Source organism: Drosophila teissieri, chromosome 3L (genome assembly GCF_016746235.2).
Source record: "Drosophila teissieri strain GT53w chromosome 3L, Prin_Dtei_1.1, whole genome shotgun sequence".
Classification (NCBI taxonomy): Eukaryota; Metazoa; Arthropoda; class Insecta; order Diptera; family Drosophilidae; genus Drosophila; species Drosophila teissieri.
The window spans coordinates 355,339-368,431 of NC_053031.1; the positions used below are offsets into that span (position 1 = coordinate 355,339).

The 13,093-nt window shown below is 45.0% G+C and overlaps 2 protein-coding genes across 7 annotated transcripts; one reads left to right on the forward strand and one right to left on the reverse strand.

Moving 5' to 3' along the window:
• Positions 1-150: 150 nt before the first annotated feature.
• On the reverse strand, positions 151-3,998 carry LOC122615991 (G-protein coupled receptor Mth). Of its 6 annotated transcripts, XM_043791203.1 has the most exons (10): positions 3,813-3,998; positions 2,884-3,116; positions 2,149-2,668; positions 1,933-2,086; positions 1,698-1,874; positions 1,388-1,642; positions 1,130-1,301; positions 883-1,077; positions 728-815; positions 151-450 (listed from the first exon to the last, which is right to left on the reverse strand). In XM_043791203.1, the coding sequence occupies exons 3-9, from the start codon at positions 2,662-2,664 to the stop codon at positions 731-733; spliced, it is 1,554 nt and encodes a 517-aa protein (XP_043647138.1). In that variant the 5' UTR covers positions 2,665-2,668; positions 2,884-3,116; positions 3,813-3,998; the 3' UTR covers positions 151-450; positions 728-730. The 6 variants fall into 6 exon arrangements, 5 of the variants coding, with proteins under 5 accessions (XP_043647138.1, XP_043647137.1, XP_043647135.1 ...); XM_043791202.1 differs by lacking the exon at positions 2,884-3,116 and having other exon boundaries at positions 3,483-3,998; XM_043791200.1 differs by having other exon boundaries at positions 2,884-3,998.
• A 299-nt stretch (positions 3,999-4,297) lies between these two features.
• On the forward strand, positions 4,298-12,990 carry LOC122616676 (tyrosine-protein phosphatase 1). The gene is made up of 10 exons (XM_043792216.1): positions 4,298-4,628; positions 8,384-8,795; positions 9,336-9,443; positions 9,503-9,595; positions 9,656-9,797; positions 9,851-10,700; positions 10,773-11,458; positions 11,512-12,136; positions 12,211-12,388; positions 12,450-12,990. Exons 2-10 carry the CDS (start codon positions 8,643-8,645, stop codon positions 12,537-12,539), a joined length of 2,925 nt encoding a protein of 974 aa, XP_043648151.1. The 5' UTR covers positions 4,298-4,628; positions 8,384-8,642; the 3' UTR covers positions 12,540-12,990.
• Positions 12,991-13,093: the final 103 nt, after the last annotated feature.

Consider the following 13,093-nt stretch of genomic DNA (forward strand, 5'->3'; position numbering starts at 1 on the left):
AACTGGGGGTAGGTACCACTTTACTTGACCAATTGGGAATGTATTGGTATTTCAACATCCATATTTATTTGAAAAGAGGAAAAACAGATTTATACTCACGTCGTAAGGCCACAGAAGATTAATTTCTCGACAAAAAATGTTCACGAAATATTAATGCAGTATTTTTTTTTATTTTCAAAAGTTAAAAAACATTATATGTTAAATGAATGCTTAAAACAACCATCCTCCTTTGGTGGAAAAGATATAGTAAGAGTTATCTATACATACGTTATTTTTGATACGTCAGACGAGAGTATGGATTTATACATACATATGTGTACAGAATTACTTAATACAGCTTTTATATGAAAATCGTGTTCTGTGCTTTATTTTGTTGAGATTTGTTCCACGGTATTCCGATTTGTCGTGGATCTATTAGAAATAACAGTCCATGTGTATTTTGGATGGTTCCTGGCAAACAGATGCGAATTAGAATAATGACAAAACATAAGGACATAACTTAAAACTAAAAGTGCAATAATAAATAGATAAACAAACACCATGCTGATAGTAAGCAGAGATTTAAAAGTGAGCAACACATCCACATAAGCAAGTGACCCAAAACTGAGACCACAGGATTGAAATACCAAATTAGTGCTTTTGATCTTGCATGCAAGATCAGGTTGGTTATTAGTAGAACAAACAATCGCAACACCAAATGACCAAGAAAGAGTTCTCTTCGGATTACCTATTACAGGACATTTCGATCAAACTTCGTGTTCTCGAGCGAAATCTCTTCTTCGCTGTCGTTGACCTCCTCACCCTCACCCCTAATTCTGCTCAGGCAGGGATAATAATTGGACCTGATTAAACGAAATTATTGCAGATTTGCAGAATGCTTACCTCTCCTTCAAGAGTCTCAACGTGCTGCGCTTCAGAACAAACAGTATAAATATGATGATTCCCTGAGACCAATTTAAGTAGTCACCCACTAGAAAGACGTTGGCCCAAGTTTGGTTAAATTGCGAAATGTAGGAGCCTATCTCCAAGCTCCACGTCAATCCCATTATAATGAAGAGCCGTAGGAAGAAGGTGTAACTGTAATGGAATCATGAAGAGAGCCTATCTTTAAGAAAGTTGTGTAACTTGCGTCTGTTTGTCCGAGTTCAGCTTCTCCTTCCTCTCTTGCCTGTGGGCAAACTTCTGAATATCCTTCTTCACTCCTATTATACGCTTAGCCGTCAGGATGAACATGGTTATGTTAAATGCAATAAGAAGTACCATCGGGCCGTAAAAGTAGAGCATGGCTGCCCAGCTTTGAGCTATTGATGATAGAGAAGAAAGCTTAATAGGTTTAATAGCTTAATACCATGTATGTATACTATTCCAGTTGGACGTCGGTACCCACTACAAATCCAACAGTGACCGGCGAAGCCTATACGAGGATTCCAATCTTCGTTTTCCACGACTCTATCGGCCAGATAGGTGATTCCAGTCAGGACCACCGCCATGCCCCAGACATAGGTATTGTAGGCCAGAAACCGATGCTCAGATAAGAAGCGATTCGCATTGTGGGTGGAGCCGCTGAACGTGTTCCAAAGGTGCAGACTGATGACGGAAAGCCATAAGAATGCGGCCATGACAAAAAAGTAGCCCAGAAAACCTAAAAAAAAACGTTATTTACCATGTCCCTTGCCGAATAATCGTTATGATCTAACCTGCTGTTCTGCAAAAGTCTTGCGACATCTGCCACAGATTGAGCAAAAGCAAAAGATAGGCAATGAAGAGACACACCATGTAGCACATGAAGCATTTTCCGTGCAAGTTTTGCAGTTTCTTAACGAAAAGGTAAACGGTGATCGTTAGAACCATGCATACCAGCGAAGTGATCATCACTGTGGGGAGAATGGGTATAATCACCAGGAAATCAGCTGCTATTATGGTATAGCTTACCAACCGTCTGACCCATTCTGAATGGCTTTATTAGGCAGTTGTGAGGTGCAATTCGAATAGACGATTCATTGCCATCTGCGAAGGTAAGATGTTGAAGGCAGTACTCCCGCTTGTTGAGGGTGACGCGGTCAAGGTGGCGAAAGAAATTTCCGTTCTAGAATAAAAAATTCCTAATAATTCAGGCAAATTCATGAAGTCTACATTAAGCAAATAAACCTCAAACAACGTGTATTGATCCGTTTTTTCCCGGTTGTCTAGAGAGAACATTCCGTCACACGACATCGGTAGGTCCCACTGGACGATTAGTTCTTGTTTAAAATGCCTGCTGACCACCGACCCGTCGTCCAGAGTGACGTTAAGAAAAGGATCGAGTACTTCCAGCTCCTCTTCGGTCATTTCGCCGGCGCAAACGTTCATATCCATTATGTGGTTGTGGGGGCAGCAAAATCTGACACATGGCTTCAGCTTGCACACACATCCTCTTATGTGTTTGTCCACCTTCTGCTTTGAGTCGTCCGGTAGGATCCTGAACTCATATTCTGCCGTCAAGTTGGCCGGAACGAGCAACCCCTCGTATAAGTACGATCCATTCGGTAGCTTTTGAGCTGCCGAAATATCGACAGTGTCGTAATAATTGCAGTCGGGAATGTCTGCATTTGTTTTTTGCAGAAGCAGCAAAGTAACTAGGACAGTTGATATCCACAGAAGCCGTTTAACCCCAAAAAGTTGCATTTATCTGAAAAACACCCAAGTAAGGACGCCATTGCCAAGATGTTTTTGCCATAGTTGGCCCGTTTATACCAAATACCAAAAACCAAAAAGGACTTAAATATTATGGTGATATTGTACAAATGAGAAATGAGAAGCGAATTGTAATTGACAAAATAAAGATAGTCCACATACTTTTGTCATGTTTGCCAAGCTGGATGAGGTTAATATGTACATACATACATTTGTTGCAAAAGTTTGGTGGTTTTCCTATAGCTTTAGCTTCAAGCAGTGTCCACCGAGTAGCTATGGAAGACTCATTTTTAGCTAGGGCTGCATTCTGTGATGATTCGATTTTCATTTGGCTCATTTTCACCTTCCTGATGATTCTATCTACAAAATTGGCGGTGTGGATATTTGATCACAAACCACTTAAAGCTTGGTTGGTTTCTCCAATGCCTTGGGCTTCCAAGCTGCTTAACCAACATAATATTAGACAAGATTTGTTAAAATAATAGTAAATTAATTATAATAATTTGTTTTAATCCAATAATTTTGCTCGATTCTTTTTATAATTATCATGTTTCTAAACTAATCGTATGATGTACATATATACACAAATGTTTATTTAAATATCACAATTTTTATGGGGTTATGATATTTTATGAGACTTTATCATGTGAGCGCTATGCCAAAAATTAAATTCGTACAATAATGTACGAATGTAATGAACGTGATGACTTGATATGAACGTGAATCATCACTCCCCGGTTTAACTCTCAGTTTGGTGTGCTTGGTATTTATTTCCACGACAGGGAGTCTCATTTATAAGAAATATTTACGGTTTTATGCTTCACGATCAGTGTATAACGGCTATTTTCAAATGGAGTGGTTGGGTTTCGGGTGGAGCTCGATCATTAAAGTTTATAATTTTTCTGCAAAACTTATACGTGCAAAGAATGACTGGGTGATGAGTAATGCCATGCGATGTTTCTGTGCAGACTTTAGATTTTGTATGATGCTATCGAATTTTTGCACAAGAGCCAGAGAGCGAGAGAGCCAGCAGCTGTTTCGTACGCATACTGCGAAAGTCGACCAGCAAAAAAGTGGCTTCATAGTGCAAAGCCAATGTAGGGCGTTACGCATCTTGTTATTCTAATGCTTTAACATACATAAATGTGCGCGCACTAAATGCTATTGCGTCGGAGGAAATAGCCGCGGCACTTGGAATTTCTTTGCCGACGATCTGCAGCCACAATCGGTGGTGTTGCAGGCGCCAATGAAGTAGTTTCTCGTTATTTAGTTTTTGGAATGGCATTATTTTTTTTTGTTTTAGCTACATTGGTTTCAATGTTATTATTTACTTTTATTTTCAACATTGTTTTTGACATCGGATTTACCAATCACGTTGAAATCGATAGTCAGTTCTGATACCCTAATTCCACGGCGCGTATCAGTTTAAACACTTTGCGATGCGCTCCAGTCAGGTGAAAAATACTTAGGGTCAGCTGATAAGAGTTGTTTTTTATATGGAATTGTAATAATAGTATTATACTCGATATCGTATAATCTTATCGAAACTAAAACCTCGATTGCGCCTATCAGTTACAACTGCACGTGATATCGATACTATCGTGCGAGGCTAGCATCCATCACTAGCCAGTCCATTTTTTCATTGTGTCGGTTCAGTTTATTTCGGTTTGTTTTTCGTTTCTTCCGTTTCCGTGAAAACCCCTAGCTAAAGGACAAAGGACATTAAGCCAAGTTCACGCATTTATCCTGATTATTAACCGGACTGTGCGAATTTTTGTTCTACTTTTGTTGTCCTTTCTTCAAAGCGGCAGTCTGAGTGCGAATGTGTGTGTGAGTGTCAGTGTCAGTGGCTGTGCAGTGTTTGTCGTCTCTTTCCGAATGCGTTAGAAACATATTCGGCGTTTGTTGAATAAAAAATCTAGTTGGTGCAAGTACAGCAGCCCAAGAAGAGAGAGGTAAGAGTCCGCACTTCTGCTTTCCCTTTTGTGTTGCAACTTCTATCGGCTGCAGTGTTTGTAATTATTATTGTTATTCTTCCTCTTGCTCACTACCTCTTCCGGAGTTCCATGCAGGCGGGAAAGGGAGAGAAATAGAGTTAGAGAGAATCATTACACGCACACAAATCTCGAAAGCCGCACGGATGCAGTGCAACGAAGGAAGTGGCAATAGCGTAGATAAGGGGGAATGAAGCAGAAGGGAAGATAGCCAAGATGCACTGTAATTATTCGTTGATTATTTGTTTACAAAATCGTCAATTAACCGTAAATGCCAATACCCCCTTTTATTCGCCCATCTAGTCGTCTTAAAGAACAGCAAATTTATTTGACCTAATCGTATGAGTGGTAAACGAATACAAGTAGAAGAAGAGGAAGTACAAATCAGCTGCAGTTCTACACTGTAAGAATTCATGTCGAAATTAAGGAATTATAATATAAAGTCACATCTTTTAAATTAGTTTGTCATTTCGTAATGTTAAATTAGTAAAACGGATCATCGTAAAGTGCTGTCATAGTTTGACAATAATGCAGATATTTCCCAGTTTTTGTCAGTGCTTCTGGGTGTGTATGAGTGTCGCCCGGGTCTTTATCCGGGCACTGTGATGCATGTGGAATATGAACACGAAAATAGCATATTCAGAATGTTGAGCGTTGAACAAACAGTTGTGGGGTGTGCTCCTCGCTCCCTGCTCCCCCTGCCGCTGCTGCACGCCAAAAGCAATAAAAATTAAAAGGCAAACAACGATAAGCGGTCCCAACCCCGCTTTGGATGATGGCCCCATCCCTTCCTGGGGTCGCCACCCCTTCCACCCCTTCCACGGCGAACACATGGCAACTGGCAACCCTGAGGCATAACGGGCATAAGGTAAGCCCAGCAAATGCATACGCCAGCCGATAATTAATGCCAGGCCAGCGTAATTGATGCGTCGGTGGCACGAGAAAAAATCAATCGGGGGAGCATAACCTGTTTTTCCACAGGGCTCCGTGTTCCATGTTCCGTTTTAAAAGCCATTTCCCGGAGGGTGGACCACAACTCCTCGAAAAGGGGAAATCTATTTAGACCGAGCTTTTGCTTTCAGCGCCGCCCAATTCTATTTTTGCACAGGGAATTGGTGTCGCCAAGCTGAAATTTCAATTTCATGCATTTGATTTTATAACATTAAATATGACGAACGAATGGTGAATAGGATAGGTTCTTGAAATATTCGTACAACCTAAATCTAGGATGCTGGCCCATTAGGATTTGACTTTGATTTGGGTTGCCAGGCGTCAAAACCAGCTCGTCCGAAAGGAAATCAGCTCGAAAGTCGCGGGTAATTGATGTGAGTGACATCGGGCTGTTTTCTGTGTAGCGACTGCCACGCTCCTTAGAACCCCTGGAAAAGTTTAGCTGAACACACGCTTTGTTTGGCCTAGGCTTTGTTGTTTTTCTTGTGGCTGGCGTTACTCAAATTTCGCTTCCTTGGAAGTACCACATCTGCGGTTTCCATTACCTCACATGGATCCATTGTACCCGCTGCCCTTGTCTCCGGAATGGTTTCGTTGATTGAGCCACCCCGAGTGATGAGCACTCAACAATCCCAAGACGAGATCACAAGTACTGGTCGAGAGGCGCAGGTCAAGGGGGAGATGCTCTACGAAAGTGCTTCGCCAGCAGTTCAGCAACCAAGAGAGAGCCGCAGAAGTGAAGGCAAACTAAGACTGGCCCCATACCGTTATTCGGTCAGCGGGATGGAGAAACATTGCCGGGTAAACAAATAAATATGTGTCCAGATGATAATTTCGCACAAAAAGTCGGTCAACGAACCGAAAACCGAGAAACAGCAGTCGAACAATGGACAATCCCAGTGGGCCACCTCATAGGCGTTGTCCATTTTGATTTCGATTTCATAATGAAAAGTCAAAGCGGCTGGCTGGCCTGGCCATTGACAACCTGCCCTAAATGGACACCGAACTTAACTGGCTTCCGGGGAAATATGGCGCGCAGCGTGGGGCACTGTCCGTCGTCCGTCGGGTCCCGCTTCCCATTTCATTCACCTAGTATCGTAGCCGGGTCTCGTGGGCGTCAGAGAATGACGCAAACCATCCAATTGTTTGTTTTTAATAATTTTCCTATTTTCGAGCGTTGTTCTCTTTCGCCAACCTGTTGATAACCCAGCCAAGCACAGTGGTCCACTGCTAATTGCAACTTGATACTTCGGGAATTTTAATAGTATTTAAACAAAAAATTATTTAGAATTCCAAAAACTTAAAATGGCGGTTTTCCGGGAAGTATTATTTAGAAATTTGTACAGCTTTGATTTTTGCAGATAAACCTTGTATAGAGTCCCTTACCCTTGACGTCGTGATCGAGCAATTGATTTTCACCTACTGATAATGAGATAGGACCCGTTGTCTGTTCCATTTTTTTTCGATCGTTAGGAATAGTTTTCATGTGTTGCCGATTAGTGATTTCCACAAACATTTAATGCCTGTCATTCTATTCTAGTTAAATGCTCGATCTGGCACTAGTTGTGCTTCCTGATCTCTCAGTTTTGCCCGTCGCTTGACAACTTACAAAAATATCTTTCCGATAGCGAGATATTTTTACTTACAATTGCGCTCTCTCCCTGCCAAGGGAAAAACGGAATACGTGGGTTTTCGTAGAGGCGATTCAGGAAAGTAACCTCTGTCTCACATTTTTAGCGATAAAGCGCCTCACTCTTCCGATATCTGTGTAAAAGTGGTCACTGACTCAAGGAAATTCGCTAGTTAGACCACGATCGATAATTACTAGCAACTACATGGTAACTATAGGAAAAAGCTCAGTATCTGAATTCTTGGCCCTTCTCAATTCGCGCCATGTCCGCCTTGCGCAGTTCAACAAAAGCGGGTTTAACCCAGTTTTGGAGAACGGTCGACGTCTGCAGAAAATAAGGTTGAAAGGTAAAATAGCTGGATAGTGCTTACAATTACGCACACAAAGATACTTGGGTCTGCGTATATTAGTTGAGAGCATTTAAGCCAATTACACGGCACATCAATCATTAGCAGACGATTTGAGGCTTAGGGCAACTGCACTGAAACAACTGCGACGAGCTTTGAGCTGCTTAAGGTGTTATTTAAATTCATTACAATACAGGTTCTTTAGATTATTATTCAAAATGTATATTTGTTTATTTATATTATATTTGTATATTTTGTGCAAGTTCTGATCCGATGATTCTGAGGTTCACTTTTAGTAACGATTCCTATGACTCAAATAAGTTTTCCTGAGTGTACGAATAGAAAACGAGCGGTATTAGTACTGCCCCCTATATAATGGCAGACTTTACCTTATCTTCAAGTTTGACAATGGTTATTCTGGGCTTTCTGCGGCGTACGAGTAAGAAAAAGCTACGCGCTGCAGTGTGAGAGGCAAAGAAAGGCCTCAAAGACTAACTATTAGTCACCAAGCACTTGGCGACTGTCATCGACGTCGATTGCGCTTGTCTGTGCAGAGCAACTACGTGGAAGTATGCACCATCCAATCCCGCGGGGGATATGGGAGTGAGAGGCAGGAAAGCCCAAGGCCTCGATTGTTAGGTAGTGATGTTGTGTGTTGGTCATAAAATAACAACTAAGAAAATAAACAACTGCAGCGGAAGAGAAGGCGTGAGCGCTTTTCATTGCTTTCAACAAGCCGTAAGTTGGTATTCATATGAGCCCCGTTCTCACCCACTCTTGTTTTGCAGTCAATCAGAGATCCATCCACATGAAAAGGAGCCGAGGGAAGCAGTCAAGTTAACTGGAAACAAAACATCCAGCCAGCATACTAAACAAACAAATATAAACACTCTTGCCAATTTATCGAATAAACAAGAAGCCGAGCCAGGAGAGGCAGCCCCAACAAACAAGGAGCTCCTCCTCCGCCATCTGCGCCCTCCAACGTGATACACGAAGTTTTGCACCCCTCGAACGCGACCCGAATCATGGAGTTCATGGAACTCGGTCATGTTTGAGCGCTTCCGACTGAACAACCTGACCAGAACCTTTCGCCTGCGAGGAGGCGGCCCAGAACTGGCGCGCGACAAGAAGAACCCGCAACGGCAGCAATGCGTCACCGTCCTGTTCCTAGATGACATCACGCACACCTTTCGGATCGAGGTAACACCCGCCCCCTAAGATTTAGCATAGTTACAACCCCTAAGCCGTATATTCATTATTATACAGCGTGTGTTTAAAGTTACACTTGCTATTGCATATAGGTTAGCACCCTTATGTCCGCGACTCCGCGCATAACTATGCGGTATGCGAATCGTAGTCAAAACAAAGAAAGTTTCCAGGTCTTCATAATCATCACTATTCATTTATTCAATTTTATCTGTTCATTTTTGGCGGCTGTGCAATCAGTGCTCACTTTCTTCTCGACTATCATCTCCAGACACGCACTTGTCCGCATTGTTTTCCAATCTCCAGTCGCGGTTTCACTTTCTTTCACCTCGATGATCGAGTAGTGTGTGTGGTTGCCGCAGATAAAGATTATAGTAGCCTACCAAATTGCAACCGCTTAATTATTGTAATTGCTATAAAGGCAAAGCAAACAAGAAACCGAAATATTAACTGGTTTATATTGCTTCCAGTTGACTTAGGAAATAAATGAATCTTTATTCTAAAAGCTCACCTAACCAATTGTTCACCGTTTAGAAACGTGCGAAAGGCTCTGAGCTCCTGGATCAGGTCTTTCAATATCTCGAGTTATCCGAAAGGGACTATTTTGGTTTACTATTTCCACAGAAGCCGGGTGACGTCGTGGTAAGTTTTCCATTCCTCCCAAAACGTTTGTAATTATTTGACACGTGTTTTCTTCTCAGAGATGGGTTGATGCCCAGAAGCAGTTCAAGAAGCAATGCAGCAGCGTTTCCCTCGACAACGATGCCGTACCATTATTAGAGTTTAGGGTTAAGGTATTACAACACTGCTCTCCATTTCCTTTTCCAAAAAAACTTTACTCTCTTTTTGTTCAGTTTTTTGTAAGCGACCCCAGCCGACTGCAGGAGGAGTTCACACGCTACCAGTTCTATCTGCAGATCAAGCGCCACATTCTGCTGGGCAAGCTGCCGTGCTCCAGCAACACCCAGTGCCTGCTTGCCAGCTACACCGTGCAATGTAATTTCATGCTCTCTCTAATGTGACAAACACTAAAACCATCCATTTTACAGCCGAGTTGGGAGACTTTAATGCGTCAGAACACCAGCCGGGCTATTTGAGCGGGATGCAGCTGCTCTGCGACCAGACACCCGAGGCGGAGCGGAAGGTTGGAGAACTGCACAAGCTGCACCGTGGGCAGCTGCCGGCGGACGCGGAGTACAACTACCTGGAGCACGCAAAGCGATTGGAGCTATACGGAATTGACCTGCACAGGGCCACCGATTCCAACGGCAAGGAGCTGCAGCTGGGCGTATCGGCCATCGGACTGCTCGTCTTCCAGCATTCGTTGCGCGTGAACACCTTCTCGTGGAGCAAGATGGTCAAGGTGTCGTTCAAGCGTAAGGACTTCTTCATCCAGCTGCGCCGCGAGCCCAGCGAGAACTACGACACTTTGCTGGGCTTTGGGATGAGCAGCCACAAGCATGCCAAGGCGCTGTGGAAATCCTGCGTGGAGCACCACAGCTTCTTCCGCCTAAAGCGACCGCACCGCCTCTCGCGGTTCCTCAATATCAGTTTGGGTAGCAAGTTTTACTACTCCGGACGCACAGAGCTTCAGGCGGTGCAGGAGTCCAAGCAGCGCGGCCGCATCCACAAGGTATTTGTACGCTCGCCCAGCAAGCGGCTTCTGGGGGCCACCGGCGGTATGGGAACATCGGGCTCCTCGGGCGGTACTCCCATGCAGCAGCACAGCGGCTCCGAGAGCGCCAACTCCCACAACAACGGAAAGCCAGCCGGCGCAGGAACCATTCTGACCATTACCAAGACAAGCCGCCCGCACGATAACAAGGTCACCTCCAAAGAGGCCGATTCCATGCCGCGCAAGGCCTGGGAACAGCAGAGCGACGAGTATGACATTCAGCTGTAAGTTGAAATGGTTTTGAAAACAGTTTCATGAGTTTCGGTTATATACGCTACTTGTTTTTTTATTTACAGCGACGTGGGTTTCATTGAACAGTGCACCCGACGCTTCGAGTCTGCCTCCCCGTCGCCCATGCCGCCCGCCTACAGCTCCGGCCAGCACAGCCCACTCCTACTGCCAACAACCATCGCGGACGCCGTGGGTCATCAGCAGCCGGATAGTGGCAGCGACCTCATCACCATTCGTTTGCAGGCCGACGAGCAGGGACGCTATGGTTTCAATGTGAAGGGTGGAGTGGATTTGAGCCTGCCCGTTCAGGTGTCCAAAGTCGTACCCCATACGCCCGCCGATCGTTGCACTCCGCGTGTCTGCGAGGGCGACGAGGTACTGATGATTAATGGCCGGGATGTGCACGGCCTGCGTCACGAGCAGGTGGTGGCCATGATTCGGGATTGTCGTCATCAAGCCAGCGGCGAATTGCTTCTGACGGTGCGGCCCCAGCGCTCGGCTCCTCTACTCCTTGAGGAGGAGCCGTTGTACCAGTACGTCCCGGAGAGCGACGAGATCGGATCACACTCTAACCTGCTCGATGGGGATGCCTTGTTTACCCAGAGCCTGCTGCTGCTCAGCGATGGCTTGGCCTCGGGCGCCCTTTTGGCGCAGTACGAGCTCATGTACAGGAAGAACCCGGATCTGGCCATCACTGAAGCTCGGAAGCCGGCGAACGCCCCCAAGAACCGATATCGAGACATATCGCCATGTAGGTTAAAAGTTACTAAATCAAGGCATTTTTACATGGAAATACTATTTCAGATGACTGCACCCGGGTATCTCTGGTCAACTCGCTCACAGGCGATTACATCAATGCCAACTACGTAAACATGGAGATTCCCGGCGGAGCGGTGAACCGATATATCGCCACCCAGGGACCTCTGGCCAGCACCACGACGGACTTTTGGCGCATGGTGCAGCAGGAGAGCAGCCATCTCCTGGTGATGCTAACGACCGTAATGGAGTCGGGTCGCCAGAAATGCCACCAGTATTGGCCGGTGACCGGGGAGGAGCTTCAACTGGCGGAAGGTTTCTCGGTGCGCTGCCTTAGCGAGAAACCGGACGAGACCGGTAGCTTCGTCTTCCGCGAGTTCGTTCTGAAAGACAAGCACGAGCAGCGTCACATCCACCACATGCAGTACTTGGCCTGGCCAGATCACTGTGTGCCCTCCGATCCCAACCTTTTCCTAGAGTTTACGGAGCGGGTGCGCGCCGCTCGAAACCGCACGCTCCTTCAGGAGATCGAGGAGAGTCTGAAGCAGGTGCGCCTGATAGATGCCGATGCGGATGCCGACGAGAACGGCGGACTGATGCGCGAACGCAAGTGCGCGGCCAGCAACGGAGCCACTCCGGAGGACGAGACGCCGGTCTCGACAAGCGTGCATCAGTGAGTTAAAAGGCTACGAATTCGGATGCGTGATGGATATAATTAATCCAATATTCCAACTTATTAATCTTCAGGTGCATCAGTGCAGCCAATCCACCTGTGATTGTCCACTGCTCGGCGGGAATAGGACGTACTGGAGTGCTCATACTGATGGACACAGCGTTGGCTTTGATGGAGGCTCGAGAGCCAGTGTATCCGTTGGACATTGTGCGCACCATGCGCGATCAACGTGCCTGCATGGTTCAGAATGTGGTGAGTACAGCTGGAGAGAATTTACTTGTGGCTTTCTGATGATCACGATCTTAAATTCCAGAGCCAGTACCGCTTCGTGTGCGAGTGCATCTGCGCCGCCTACATGAAGATCTCACGCAGCAGTGCGGCCATTAACGACGACGAGGATTAGGGGCAGGACCATCCAGCTACGCAATCTACAATCTTCCGCTTACACGCCCCACGTTTTTCTTATTCTATACGAAACTTTGTCTAAATCTATCTAATTTTTAGGTCCCGTAGACAGACATATGTTTAAAACTGATTGTATATCATTACTCTTACAAACCCGTATATTGTATTATCAACTCCGTTCATAAGGTACCCCTAAATACACACTTACTTATACATTATCTCTCCAAAGTGCTGCAAGGAACGATTCTAAATTTACAAAGCCACCACGGAACGGTTAACGAAGTGAACCAACTACCTAATCGAAGTATACAAAGCGAAAGAAATGGCAATATATTTACACCCATCCAACGCTACACGCCACCCACAATTGGCGGTCGAGAACAATACGCAAACAGCTACCGAGAACGCGAACCTTATACACTGATAGACATGAGAAGATAAAACTGTTAGTATTTTAGCACCAAATCAATTCATAAATGTATTTATGCTGAACAAAAATCCAATAAAATGTATAATTAAAAAACGAGCCTTGTATATCTTTAGTGGGCAGTC

Excerpts from the sequence above, each read along its gene's own strand:
- LOC122615991 (XM_043791203.1), bottom strand. The coding sequence starts at position 2,664 with ATGCAACTTTTTGGGGTTAAACGGCTTCTGTGGATATCAACTGTCCTA. Across the intron at positions 2,087-2,148 it reads ATCAATACACGTTGTTTGAG|AACGGAAATTTCTTTCGCCA; the intron begins GTTTATTTGCTT and ends TTTTTATTCTAG. Across the intron at positions 1,643-1,697 it reads AGACTTTTGCAGAACAGCAG|GTTTTCTGGGCTACTTTTTT; the intron begins GTTAGATCATAA and ends GTTTTTTTTTAG.
- LOC122616676 (XM_043792216.1), top strand. The coding sequence starts at position 8,643 with ATGTTTGAGCGCTTCCGACTGAACAACCTGACCAGAACCTTTCGCCTG. Across the intron at positions 9,596-9,655 it reads TATTAGAGTTTAGGGTTAAG|TTTTTTGTAAGCGACCCCAG; the intron begins GTATTACAACAC and ends CTTTTTGTTCAG. Across the intron at positions 10,701-10,772 it reads GACGAGTATGACATTCAGCT|CGACGTGGGTTTCATTGAAC; the intron begins GTAAGTTGAAAT and ends TTTTATTTACAG.